We start from the raw sequence: 13571 nt of genomic DNA, 5'->3' as shown, positions 1-13571 counted from the left end.
GATTTTATTTTTAACCATTAAGCCTATCTGATGTTAATTTTTAAGGGATTTGAGTGGGGTATTTCTCGGGGTATTTATGTATATCAACTATTGTCATCTAGGAATAGGCCTTCCCTTTTTATGCAAACATTTTCTGACAAAAAAGTTGAGGGAGTGTGTTGTGGGAATGTTGAGGGGTACATTCATATAGGAGTGCATATTTGAGCTTTTGCTCAAATATGGGTTAGACACAAACAACAACATGCAAAGAAATTTCAGAAACGCAGAGAAAGAAAGAGGTACGGGATCCTTCTTTAGTGCCCACTAAATGGAATCGCCACTCTTGCAGTCTAGACACTGCCATAAAGACAAAGGCACTAAATTGACATTTTTTCTCTTAATTGCACCGTCTGTTCGGCGGGAATGGTGCTCACTTCCGCAGTAAATAGTAAACAAGTAAGACTGGCTGTCGGAACAAAAAAACTTGACAACTACACTGTACAACCTGACCTCGGGCCGGTGTTGTGCACATACGACTGCATATATGATACACACACACACACACACACACACACACACACACACACACACACACACACACACACACACACACACACACACACTCACACACACACACACACACACACACACACACACACACACACACACACACACACACACACACTTTAGCCATATGGCAGACAGACATTTCTGATTAAAACGGACCCCTAAAATTAGATCTTGGAATTCCAGGTCAATGGTGGTAGGTGTATGTGCATATCTATAAATATCGAGGACATATCGAGGACATCACTGGTGTGTGACTGATTTGATAGATTTTGTGTGTGTATGGATAGGCCTACGTGCCTGCGCCCGCGTGCTCACAGAGCATATGTCTATGGAAGATTGCACGTGTATGTATTAACTACAATTTATAATTAAAAGTAGTCTTTGAACTTCAATAATGTCAAGGCTTTCACCTCTAACCCGCTGCAATAAAGTGGAATCAAGGAGCCCCTTTTGCCCGGAAATTTGCGCAGGAGGGGTATCGACCAATGGGAGTGAGTGGGAACAGAAAAAGGAATGTGTAGAGAGTCCAACTTTGACCCATGCCATTAAACTACAGCAGGTAACTTTTCCAGCTTTAGCACGCCCAGTAAATACATTTTATTGTCCCTGTAAAATGTATATGTTTTCACGCATGAGAAGTTTTATAACATGTTGGCATGAGCTTTAATACCTATTTCATATTTCCATCGTTTCTTGTGGAAAATAATGTATAGATAATGCATTTGGGTTATGTTCTTCTTTGAGAAGGATGCAGAATTCCATTCAATTTTGTTATCTCTCTCTCTCTCTCTCTCTCTCTCTCTCTCTCTCTCTCTCTCTCTCTCTCTCTCTCTCTGTGCGTGTGTGTTTTTTCTATGTAACACACTACCCAGTCACCCTCCAGAATGAAGCTGAGGGCGGAAGAGGGGGATGTTGTTTGTGACAGGAGATGGGGAGGGAGATGCTAGAAGGCAGAGATCAAGGCGAGAAGACTTCACTTGTCACACCCACCAACCTTGGCCCTGGGACGATGACGTCGGTCATTTGGATTTCTTTGCCACACATATTCACCGTCCTCTAACTGCAGAGGCTCGAGGCTCCTCAAATTGCCTATCAACCACAGGGGGCCAGAATTCACCCCGGAATGTGTTGGTCGCACAATGGGAGAGCATTGTTTTGTTTCCTTTCCTTCAATAGGCTTTATAAAGTTATAGGACACTAGAAACATCATGTTATTCTTTTGATGGATGCTTTTATTCATACGTCATTAAAATGTAGGCCTACATGTAAATCTTCGATATTGAATTACATTTTATTTTGTTTTGGTTGTCTTATAGTTTTAATGTGATGATCGTGATTGGTCCTGAGAAACGACGAGAGAAAGGATACTATGCAGCCGGGGGTTGGTTCAGTTGAGCTGATCCCGTTGTGCGCTTGGCTATTAGGAAGGAAAATGGCGGGTCTGTCACAGACGAACGCAATGAGACGGCCTGGAGAATGGCATTTCGTAAGAGCAAGTACATGGCAGGTGATTCAATAATGGTGAAAAGGAACTAACCTAACAAATAGCGAAATCTTTAATGACTCTTTTCGAAGTGATAGTAGCTAATGGTTATTTGAATGGATTGTATGGCATTTTAGGCACCGATCAAATAATTAGAATGTATGTGTTTTTGACTCCATGTATGTGTCATTGTTATGGTTTATGTGTTTTGTGAGTACTGAAGGACTATTTCATTTCTTTGATGTTTTTAACATTCCTTTATCTTATCCATACATGTTTTCAGTTGGAAAGGATAAATACACTGTCTAAAATACGTGTCGTTGTAATTAAAGGTGGATTTCTTGAAATTATGTTTGTGCTCAATCATTTTCTCCACATTTTAGTCAGGTGCTATGTCAGGACTAGTTAAATAAAGGTTAAATAAAAAAATACATAAAAATAAACGTGGTTTATAATAGGAGCGCAGTGTTTTGAAAGCACAAGCCCGCGCTATCAAGTTCCTCAGAGTGTAACTTGTCAAAGGCCTAGATTTTGAAAATAATTCTGCAATGAGTTCTTACGTGAAGGGAGATAACGCACTCAACATATATCCTCTTGCATAAACAAATTAACGGGTGCTTACAACCAAAAAATAGATTACATCAAAAATGGAAAATGTCAATTTTGATACAAATTGTTTTGCAATGAGTTCTCGCCATAGTGATTTCCAATGTACATACGCTTATACGTACATAGGTGGCTTACCTTCCCCCTATGTGATGAAAGCCCAAAGCTGTAGATATACAGTAGCCTACGTCGAAGAAACTAACCTGCGGTCCCTTGTGTGGTCGTAACCATATTGGAATGTAATGTAATATCAATGTGTGCTTTCCGATTACCACCTTTGATTTATAATTGTCTTTAAGAAGCTACATGCCTCAGCCATACATTCCCACATTCACAGGGTGTGGACGTCTGCTTGCAAGGAGCTCAACCCCGTTACATCAAATTGGAAAGATATATCATGGTGGTCATGGCGGCCTGCAATGCAAACTAGTTTTGGCGTCCCTCGGTCTCTATATGCGCCACATGGGAAGGGGATGAGCGGTTTATGCGTAATCCTGAATGTGGGTAGCCTGTCTGTTTTCTTTACTCGGCATGATGGTAAATATATTAGTAGACTGAATACATTTTAAAGACGTAAAACATGAATGTGCATCTGCTTATTTTATATTAAATACAAATCAACAACTATTTAGTAATATAACGAATGGAAAGGACATACCTACGAGCAAATTAAACGTACCCCTACGTCTGTGTGTGCGCTTAAGTAGGCCTATATAGGCCTATATATACGTGCGTACATCTCACGTCAGAATTAGACGTGTTCCAATGTTCTTCAAACGCCAAAATGTCGAGGTAGATAGAGTAAGGTACAACTCACACACACGCATTCAGCATTTTCACTCAAGGTTATGACATCGGTATTACACACATGAATGTCGTGATTTCAGGATGCTGGTTTCAGTTTGCAAACTTAATAGCCTCCTAAAGGTGACATTACAGCAACATTTAACATTATCTCTCTATCACAAAACAATAAAAACCCATTTGAGAATACTTTTTCATTTTATAGAATATAATATAATGCCATACCCATAGAGAATGATAGAGGCCTCTAGTGGCCAAAAGGCCATATCAGCATGGGCTCCCTGTTGGAGTCATGTCCAACTGGGTCATCAGGAGGGATAAGAAATAGTCATGAAGAAAATGGACTACTTCAAAATGGAGATTCGAGATTCAAAGATGAGTCCTCGAGGTCTCTATAGTCATACCCCAGGTTCCATGTATGTGAAAACAAGAAAAGTGGTTTTAATGGAAATTGTAAGATCATAAACATAATATCCCTTTTATTCCATACATGTGTACAATTATACTATGTTGGTGCACTAAACTTACTCTAAAAAATAAACATTGTTTACATGTAGTTGCTTGTGTGTGGGTAATGTTCAGAACGAAATCAGGACACACAAAAATAGCGTTCAGCCTACAGGCTACATGCCATTGAAGAGCATACATGGACAAAAATATACTTTTTATTGTAAATTTCAGTGTTAGATTTTGTTAACATATTCTGAGACATATGAATACAAATATTGAATTCTAGCTTTAGAATGGAAGACTGTGAGGCATAGATTCAATCAGATCAAGCGCTAACCGGTGATAGCAGACACCTGCATAGCAGATGTTTTGGTGGTTTTGGAGGTGTAGCTGCGTTGGAGCTGTCAAAACGGTGAGCAGCTGCTCTTGTGATCATTGTACCGAAAACACACCCACCTCACTCGCGCTAGAAGTTCAGAATGAGAAAGTGTAGGCGTTATAGAAATAATGACGCTCAAATTTAAATTCATTAAACGAAATAATGAAGGTTTCTATCATCCTAATGGAGGTGTAGATTACATCTCACGTTCCAGGGTTCCATCTTGTAAACAAGGCCGCATGGATTTGCCAGGAGCCGCTTGTGGATTTGATAGCTCTAACGCAGTTCCACCTCGGACAACGCCAAAACAACCCCAATACAGATGTTGGCTAAAGCGGATCTGATTGAAGAGACCCCTGGATTCCATTTCTAACAAGATGGTGAAATGATGGACAGGTGAGAAAACCAATCAAAACAGTCTGGTATTACTCCTAGCGTTTAGTGGTTGGTGGAGAAATATCAGCATTCTCCACAGCCTATATGTATTAGCATAATCTTCCTATTTGAAATAGGCCACAGCATTTAGCTAATATGATTTATTTTAGGTGAAAATGGCCTTGGCATCCCACCATTCAATATACATAAACATGAATAATGTACATCAATTTCTGTTAGGCTATTAGCTAGACTATTTGTTACTTGCTTCGAAATTAATCAAAGCGTCTCTAATTGTCAATATGCTTAAACCTTTTTCATCCGGTTCGTTTTAACTTTTTTCTATGCAACTGAAATTGCTCTGGTGTTATCTGAATTAGACTTAAGGAACAGAAGAAGTCGTGGGCCGATGGGCCAGACTTAAACAACCTCGAAATTCACGGACACGTTTCAGTCAACGTTCCAATTCAAATGAGACATAGGCCTAGTAACCATTGTTACATTTTTGCATCAGTTTAGAATACAAGACGGGCAAAGTCTGATAATCCCTATTTATCATTGCTCGTGATGAAATTACATTTTTTTAAAAGAGGTTGGATTGCCCCTGTCATTATAAATAGCCAACACACGAGCAATAACAACACTCAACACACAAGGGGCCCTGCATTGTTTGGCAGTAGTTGCTAAACCTGGTAGCCTACTGTTTGTCGATGTCACTGTATTACCTTAGTAACGGGAATATCCATCGTGTTGAGGATATATATTCGAGTATAAAACAACAAAACACTAGACATATGCCTTATGGATAGACATTTTCATAGGCCTTCGGCTGAAAAAACTATGCGCATCTTTTTGATTCTGGTGTTGACTCACACTGTGAAGGTGATTCAAAATAAGGAAACACAATCATCTATTAACATGCAAACCATCCAGCATATAGGATTTTTATACTCGTCCTCTTACATTTTAACTTCAAAACAATATGTGAATAGGAATTTTTTAAAACATGAATTCAAAATAAAATGTTACTTTCGCCTTTGTTTATCAATATCAGAAAACATGAACTAGAGCCCTTACTGGAAAACCAGATTATCTTTATGCAACGTTTTAAATGCTAGAATGTTATTTTCATGGGGAAACTATAGAATGTACCGTACAACTTTGTGAAAAAGTGTTCTGGGTAGAAGCAAAAAGGTTATATTGCTTCATATATGGCACCCCTAAAGGTTCTATACAGAACCCTTTAGTAGGGTTCTTTGATCAGAACCCAATGGCTTCTTCTTCACTGAACCAAAACTGGTTCCACATAGAACCTTTGGGTTCCATTTGGGTTCTTTAATGGGATTAATCGATATAGAACCTTTGGGAACCCAATTTCGATTATATATTGAACCTTAAGGGGTGCCATATATGAAGCAAGCATAGAACCGTTTTTGGTTCTATCCAGATGTGTTTTTTCTAAGAATGGGTATAAACTATAGAATATAGTATATATGTAACAACATATATATTCGCAATGGATTTAAGAATGTCTGAGTCGAAGCTTCAATTAGTACTAAATTTGAAAAAAAAAAACTACACAAATGTCTGCTTAATAGTCTACATGTACACATGAAATTACACTTGATATTTGTCTAGAAAAGTTCTGGTCCTTTGTCTTCAATAAACAATTTACACGTGGCATAAATGTTTCTCCCTCAGTTTGATATCACGCCTGCATTTATATGAATGACATATTACACACGAATTACACACGAGTTGGAGTGGAAAAGAAACGCCAGAACTATAATAATCCTTGATATCATTTTAAACGTAAAGAAAAGGATTTTGCCACCAACCATTCTTTATAGACTCATGATCTATTGTAGATGGATCATAGAGGCCATATTTAATTGAATGTTCTAGCTTTTGGTGATTAAAAAAACACCTAAATATGCTTAGGCGTTACTAGGACTTCTAAGAGTACACATACAAGGAATAGCACTACCGTAAAATGCTCTAGAAAAACAGGGCTGCTAAAGTAATTAATGACAAAAATACACTTTGGAATACTCACATTGGTTAACATTTTAAATAGATTTTAATCGAACAAACGTTCTTGTGCAACTGCTGATGCAACAACGACTAGCTACAGTTATTTGATTGTATAGGTTAGCTTAATGCAAAGTCTACCTCTTATGAAAATCAGTTTGCCTAACAAGTCTAGGCCTACCCGAGAGTGGGGCTGATAATATGTACGTCCATTGGATTGTCTTAATGTATTGACGAAAACCAGAACGAAGTGACTTTCCTATAGTGGCATTTGCAGCGACATCCAATAAATAATCATATTTATCGAATTATTTGCGCGGTCTTGTTTTTATGTTAGCCTTGTTTTTATGTTAGCCTTAACGATTACTTATTGAACTATATTTCATTTCGGCTATAACCACGTAACTGATTGCAAAGTATTTTCTCGACCCCTTTGTTCCTTCCTCCCGTGGCTTTTCCCCCTAAATCTCTCCGCTAGGTGGCGCCCGTTCACCGTGCAAAAATCACTTTGCTTAACAACTTGACCGCGCTGACGTCACCTTAGTCTGGAGCGTCAATGCCACTTCCACGCCGCTATTGGTCTGAAAATCACATGACATGGAGCTCCAAGAATCCATAATTATGTTGCTGATATTTTTGGCTCCAAAAAGTTGTCAGTGTCCTACTGTCCTTATTCTCCCCGAGAAAAACCGTTACCACAGGAACGCAAAAGACACCAACAAAACCAACAATAAAAAATAATGTCATGCCAGGATAACATTGTTGCCAGTCATTTCCTGATGGATTCTTTGATGGGAGGATCATCTTCTTCCTATAGAGGCGAGGGCTTCTCCGGCAGCAACCCAGGAATGTACATCCACTCGGCTGCATCTGAGTATGGATGCTCAATGATGAGACATTTTGGAGTAGTTGGATCGCCCCTTCCCAAAAAAGACGAGGTTCCTCCGAGTAGCCACCCTCTCGGCTCCTACCAAGATGCGCTTTACCTGTCATCCCAACTGGGCACTTGGACCTCTGTTTCTAAAACTAACAGTGACGAGCAACCTGTTGCCCAGTCCAGTTTACAACCGTGTTCGTTTCCAATCGACAACGTCAAAAAGGAGGCGTTCTGTTGTCTGTATCAGGGTGACAGTAGCAGCAGGGCTAATACGGACAATACAGAGTCGGCTACTTACATTCGGCTTGGGAACAATAGCAGCAGCCAGACGGACCAAACCGCTGTCTCGGAGGTGTCCGAATGTTATGGAGGAGTAAGACGGGTATACCCAGGAGAGAGCAGGGGACAGCGAGAGGAGCAGTTCGGGACAGGGTTTGCGTCTTTGGCCCCGGTGACGACATCTGTTGAATCACCAAGAGAATCAACGGTTAACAAATCTACGCAGGAGAAAGTTAGCGAGGAAACAGGCATCGAAGAGGAAGAACAGCGAAAGCGCAAGAAAGAAGAGAGTGCAAAGACTGACAGTTGTTCTGATAACTCTGACGAATTGAAAGGTAATCCAGAAAGCTCCCACCCCCACTCTCTCTCTCCTTCTCTCCTTCTCTCTCTCTCACGCACACGCACGCGCGCGCGCACACACAGTGCAATGTACACACAGTGCAATCCTACAATAAAGCCTCTGCTAGAGAGCATACTAAAATATCCTCTGCATGCATGTCATTCAGTGTTTACGTTTTTATATTGTTGGTTTGCTACAGTATATCTACACTATGTATATATCGGAGACATTCTGAACAGGCATTTCACGGTCTGGCCTAGCAGGGGTTACTGTGGCGACGGCACTTATCACCTTTCTATTTAATGTGCGAAGGTGAGTTGGGCAGTTATCATTGAAATTAACAAGATCACACACTCATAACGCGCGTGCACCGTAAAACAGATAGACCAGACAGACACACACACACACGACTCAATTTCCATAATTACTGTTTTTGGTAAAACAGTGTAGGCCTGCGATTGACTTTTTAGACTGAAATAACATTCATAAACATGGAGAGGTAATACTACTTTCCTTACATGAGATCTTTGATTGAGAAAAAGCTTAAACGGCATTTTAATTATTATGGTGGATAGATAGCGTATACAAATAAACACAAATGGTGAATATATATATATATTGTTAACGAATGTTCAATGTATTATTATTATAATTATTATGATTATACAACTAACATTCAACAAAACAACCATTAAAATGCAACCATCATTATAGTCCCCATAACATTCCAGTTGAAATTTGACTAATCTATGCTGCTACACTGCTTAAAAAAATATCCATTGTTTGTTTTCTCAACAGTGTCGACTACATATTTTCCGGTACCGCTATTTGTAGGTTAAATGCGCCACACATCCGGTTATTTTAACCGCTACAATGTAGCCTTCCTTTTGGTATTATGGACTATTCATTAACCCTATATTATTCCCTTTGCGTCGTCTTTTAGGAGCGAAATAAGACCGTTGATGATCCAGAGATGCCCTTCTTATATTCTCCTCTTTTGTTTGAATTAATTTCATCAATCGTTTAAAAAGGTTGGGCATTTAATAGGCAATCGAAGAGTTGGTCTAACAAACATGTTATCCATGTACCCTGAAATATGGAATATGCGTAATTAATTATTAAACTATTTCCAATCTAATTTGCGTGTCCGTATAGCCTCAAACCACATAAAGGTTATATGGTGTCTGGGCTTGTATAGTTCCCCTATAGCCTCAAACCACATAAAGGTTATATGGTGGCTGGGCTTGTATAGTTCCCCTATAGCCTCAAACCACATAAAGGTTATATGGTGGCTGGGCTTGTATAGTTCCCCTATAGCCTCAAACCACATAAAGGTTACATGGTGTCTGGGCTTGTATAGTTCCCCTATAGCCTCAAACCACATAAAGACTATATGGTGTCTGGGCTTGTATAGTTGCCCTATAGCCTCAAACCACATAAAGGCTATATGGTGTCTGGGCTTGTATAGTTCCCCTATAGCCTCAAACCACATAAAGGCTATATGGTGTCTGGGCTTGTATAGTCCCCCTATAGCCTCAAACCACATAAAAGCTATATGGTGTCTGGGCTTGTATAGTTCCCCTATAGCCTCAAACCACATAAAGGCTATATGGTGTCTGGGCTTGTATAGTTCCCCTATAGCCTCAAACCACATAAAGGCTATATGGTGTCTGGGCTTGTATAGTTCCCCTATAGCCTCAAACCACATAAAGGCTACATGGTGTCTGGGCTTGTATAGTTCCCCTATAGCCTCAAACCACATAAAGGCTATATGGTGTCTGGGCTTGTATAGTTCCCCTATAGCCTCAAACCACATAAAGGCTATATGGTGTCTGGGCTTGTATATTTCCCCTATAGCCTCAAACCACATAAAGGCTACATGGTGTCTGGGCTTGTATAGTTCCCCTATAGCCTCAAACCACATAAAGGCTATATGGTGGCTGGGCTTGTATAGTTCCCCTATAGCCTCAAACCACATAAAGGCTATATGGTGTCTGGGCTTGTATAGTTCCCCTATAGGCTCAAACCACATAAAGGCTATATGGTGTCTGGGCTTGTATAGTTCCCCTATAGCCTCAAACCACATAAAGGTTATATGGTGTCTGGGCTTGTATAGTTCCCCTATAGCCTCAAACCACATAAAGGCTACATGGTGTCTGGGCTTGTATAGTTCCCCTATATGCTCAAACCACATAAAGGCTATATGGTGTCTGGGCTTGTATAGTTCCCCTATAGCCTCAAACCACATAAAGGTTATATGGTGTCTGGGCTTGTATAGTTCCCCTATAGCCTCAAACCACATAAAGGCTACATGGTGTCTGGGCTTGTATATTGTCTGTAGGCCTATAGCACATAAAGGCTACATGGTGTCTGGGCTTGTATATTGTCTGTAGGCCTATAGCACATAAAGGCTACATGGTGTCTGGGCTTGTATATTGTCTGTAGGCCTATAGCACAGGGACACTGTAGAATCCCGTCAAAATAAATAGGCCTAAATTATGTTTCAATTTAAACTATTTGTATTTTCGTTCCAAGCGTTCCAAGAAAGTAAAAAATAGGTACTTATTAAACCCGTGTATTTAAAGAGCGTGGACATTTGATTCAAGCTCAAGAACTTGAATGTGCGTTTGAGATAAAGACTGGCAGAGACCGTCCAGACATTGCGGTGCGGCAGTGCAGACCTGACGCAGACCAATTGGAATGCAGTATTTCTGATATAGTCTGTCTTGAACATGGAAGTAGACCTTCAGTAGGCCTATGCTCACCTTTTCCATGTTTTTATGTCTACAGATGATTTTACATTGGAAAATGCTCCAGGAAACTGGTTAAAAGCCAAAACTGGACGGAAGAAGAGATGCCCGTACACGAAGCATCAGACGCTCGAGCTGGAAAAGGAGTTCTTGTTTAACATGTATCTGTCTCGCGAGCGCCGTCTGGAGATCAGTAAGAGTATCGATCTGACCGATAGACAGGTAAAGATCTGGTTCCAGAACCGAAGGATGAAGCTCAAGAAACTCAATAGTGAAAGTCGGGGTCGGGATCATCTTATGGCGGCCTACAACTTCACCTGAAATGATATTATCTATAAAACCCTTCCATTTACACACACACACACACACACACACACACACACACACACACACACACACACACACACACACACACACACACACACACACACACACACACACACACACACACACACACACACACACACACACACACAGTATTCCGTCATACAATGACAATATTTCAACGATACCCAAGAGTACACGACTTTATGAAGGAAGGACTTCACAGCACTTGAGTTTGCCTTTCAACACATGAACATTAAATAGCGGTCTCGTTTCCATTGTTCTGTAAAGCAAACATATAAGTGAAGGCCTGTAATGAACACCAACACTCAAGCAGCTTAGAACTGCTGGAATGAAAAAATACTTTGTTTTGTTTGTTCTCGAGCAATGTCCTCTTACTCCCGAGCTTCATCGTGTTTGCCTTTAGTTTTCTGCTGCTATGTGTCATAGGCTATTCTTGCACTGGACTTTTTGCATCCACATTGTTGCTCGCGTCATATTTGTCCGGTTGATTATTCCTATAGAAAATATAGTTTGTCCTTCCCCTTATTATCAATTTGGCACTATGTTAAGAGAGAGAGAGAGAAAGAGAGGGAATGAGAGAGAGGCTGTGGATAAGAGAAATTGGGAAGATCATGGCCGTTTTAATAGAAGAGAGAGACCATTACGTTGATTTCATTATTATCCAGGTGAGCACAGTAAGTCAAGGTCATAAAATTATAACGTCAGAATCGTCTCGTGGTAGAAGCGCACAGCTAGGGGTGGATTTTATGATCTGCAAATATAATGTGCTAGCTGGCTGCTGCAGTTAAGATGCATCGTTTAAAGGTGTGTGGAGGAGAGGAGGGACAGGCTACTCTACACATAGGAGAGGGTCTGCTATGCCTACTGGATAGAACGAATGCGCTCGGGGGGTTCCCTTTGCTATGGAGGCAAGCTGCAGCCTTCTATTGTGGATACTGCATCTCAGCAAGAAAGGAAACAGATGGATGATTATCAACAACAATTACAACGACAACAAGGACAGCATGGATAAATGAGGACCACGACGACAGAGGGTGTGTGAGGAAATGCAAGGTAGGACACAAATAGATATTTATTCTGCTGTTATTTTGAGATGAGTAGCCTATGTCTGCCGGTTGCTCAGCCAAAGGCGCTTGGTTGACAGTTCTTGTTATTGCTGCTACTGGTCTTGTCTTTTATGTCTACATGATTGCCATTTCTGGAGACGTTAGAACAGTTTATGACATATTCTGATGTTCTTCAGCATTTTGTCTAACGAGCTTTCCCTTTTATTGGTTCGGCCTTTTTACACACCATGTATTATTCTTATATTAATAGTTTACACGATAAGCCTATTTAGGATAGCATGAGAGAGGCAAGAATATCATTCGGGTAATAGCCATGTTATTGTAGACATACAATAAAATTCTTACTTTGAATATTTTTGCTGTTTATTTCGTTTCCCTTCCGGTTGGAACACCACGTCTCGCGCAGCTGAAGCGTGGTTTAGGTAGTTTCATGTTGTTGGGATTCGCTTCCTGGCTCCGCAACAAGAAACTGCCTTGATTACGTCAGTTCGTCTTCATCAAGGGCGACACTTTCCTTTAAATTACACCCTAGGCTCTGACTGAAATCATCACAAATGGCATTGTAAATGAACTGGAGCTTTAATAGCCGGGACGGACACTTTTTCTCCCCGGCTCTCATGTTTGTGGCGGGCTGTAAAAAGTACTCTAGCTTCTCAGATGGAGAATGAGTTGTAAACGACATGGGGTAGACGTTAGACCGCTATTGTTGCCTTGTCATTTTGTTCCTGGTTTTTGGTTAGGTTTCCCCTGATTTTGGTTTAGGTTGGGTTTTGGTTTCTAGACCATGAAATGATGGGAATGTCCTTTACAGGCTTAGCTTGGTCGGCCACCATCTAAAGATCACATGGCTATCAGGCCAGCCAGCCAAATGTTGACCTAATTTAGTTTTCTTTTTTCTAAAATGTGTAAAATATTATTGATCTTAAAGCTGGAAACAATGTATGTTGTATTCATGTGGGCTCTTTGATCTTCTTCTGAATATAAGTTTTCGTTGGTACACATAGTCCAGTATTTTTCTGATTGTGGCACTGTGTGTGTGTTTGAATATCCCGTAGGTTTTGCTGACCTGTAACGCATTTGCCACCTGTTTAAATCAAGGGGAAATGACTCCATCGTCATAATATGTTTACCATTACTTTTTTATGGTATTTAACTAGGCAACTCAGTTAAGAACAAATTCTTATTTTCAATGATGGCCTAGGAACGGTGGGTTAACTGCCTGTTCAGGGGCAG

The 13571-nt window shown here is 40.3% G+C and overlaps 1 protein-coding gene across 1 annotated transcript; it reads left to right on the top strand.

Annotated features, from left to right (window-relative positions):
* The first annotated feature begins 7341 nt into the window (after positions 1–7341).
* On the top strand, positions 7342–11278 carry LOC115132482 (homeobox protein Hox-C10a-like). Its single transcript, XM_029665167.2, has 2 exons — positions 7342–8168; positions 10964–11278. The coding sequence occupies exons 1-2, from the start codon at positions 7418–7420 to the stop codon at positions 11242–11244; spliced, it is 1032 nt and encodes a 343-aa protein (XP_029521027.1). The 5' UTR covers positions 7342–7417; the 3' UTR covers positions 11245–11278.
* Positions 11279–13571: the final 2293 nt, after the last annotated feature.

This window comes from Oncorhynchus nerka, linkage group LG7 (assembly GCF_034236695.1).
Source record: "Oncorhynchus nerka isolate Pitt River linkage group LG7, Oner_Uvic_2.0, whole genome shotgun sequence".
In the NCBI taxonomy this organism is placed as follows: Eukaryota; Metazoa; Chordata; class Actinopteri; order Salmoniformes; family Salmonidae; genus Oncorhynchus; species Oncorhynchus nerka.
This window is presented reverse-complemented; position numbering and strand designations above follow the sequence as displayed.

Coding starts and splice junctions, on each gene's coding strand:
- LOC115132482 (XM_029665167.2), top strand. CDS start 7,418: ATGTCATGCCAGGATAACATTGTTGCCAGTCATTTCCTGATGGATTCT. Junction 8,169..10,963: donor TAACTCTGACGAATTGAAAG/GTAATCCAGAAA, acceptor TTATGTCTACAG/ATGATTTTACATTGGAAAAT.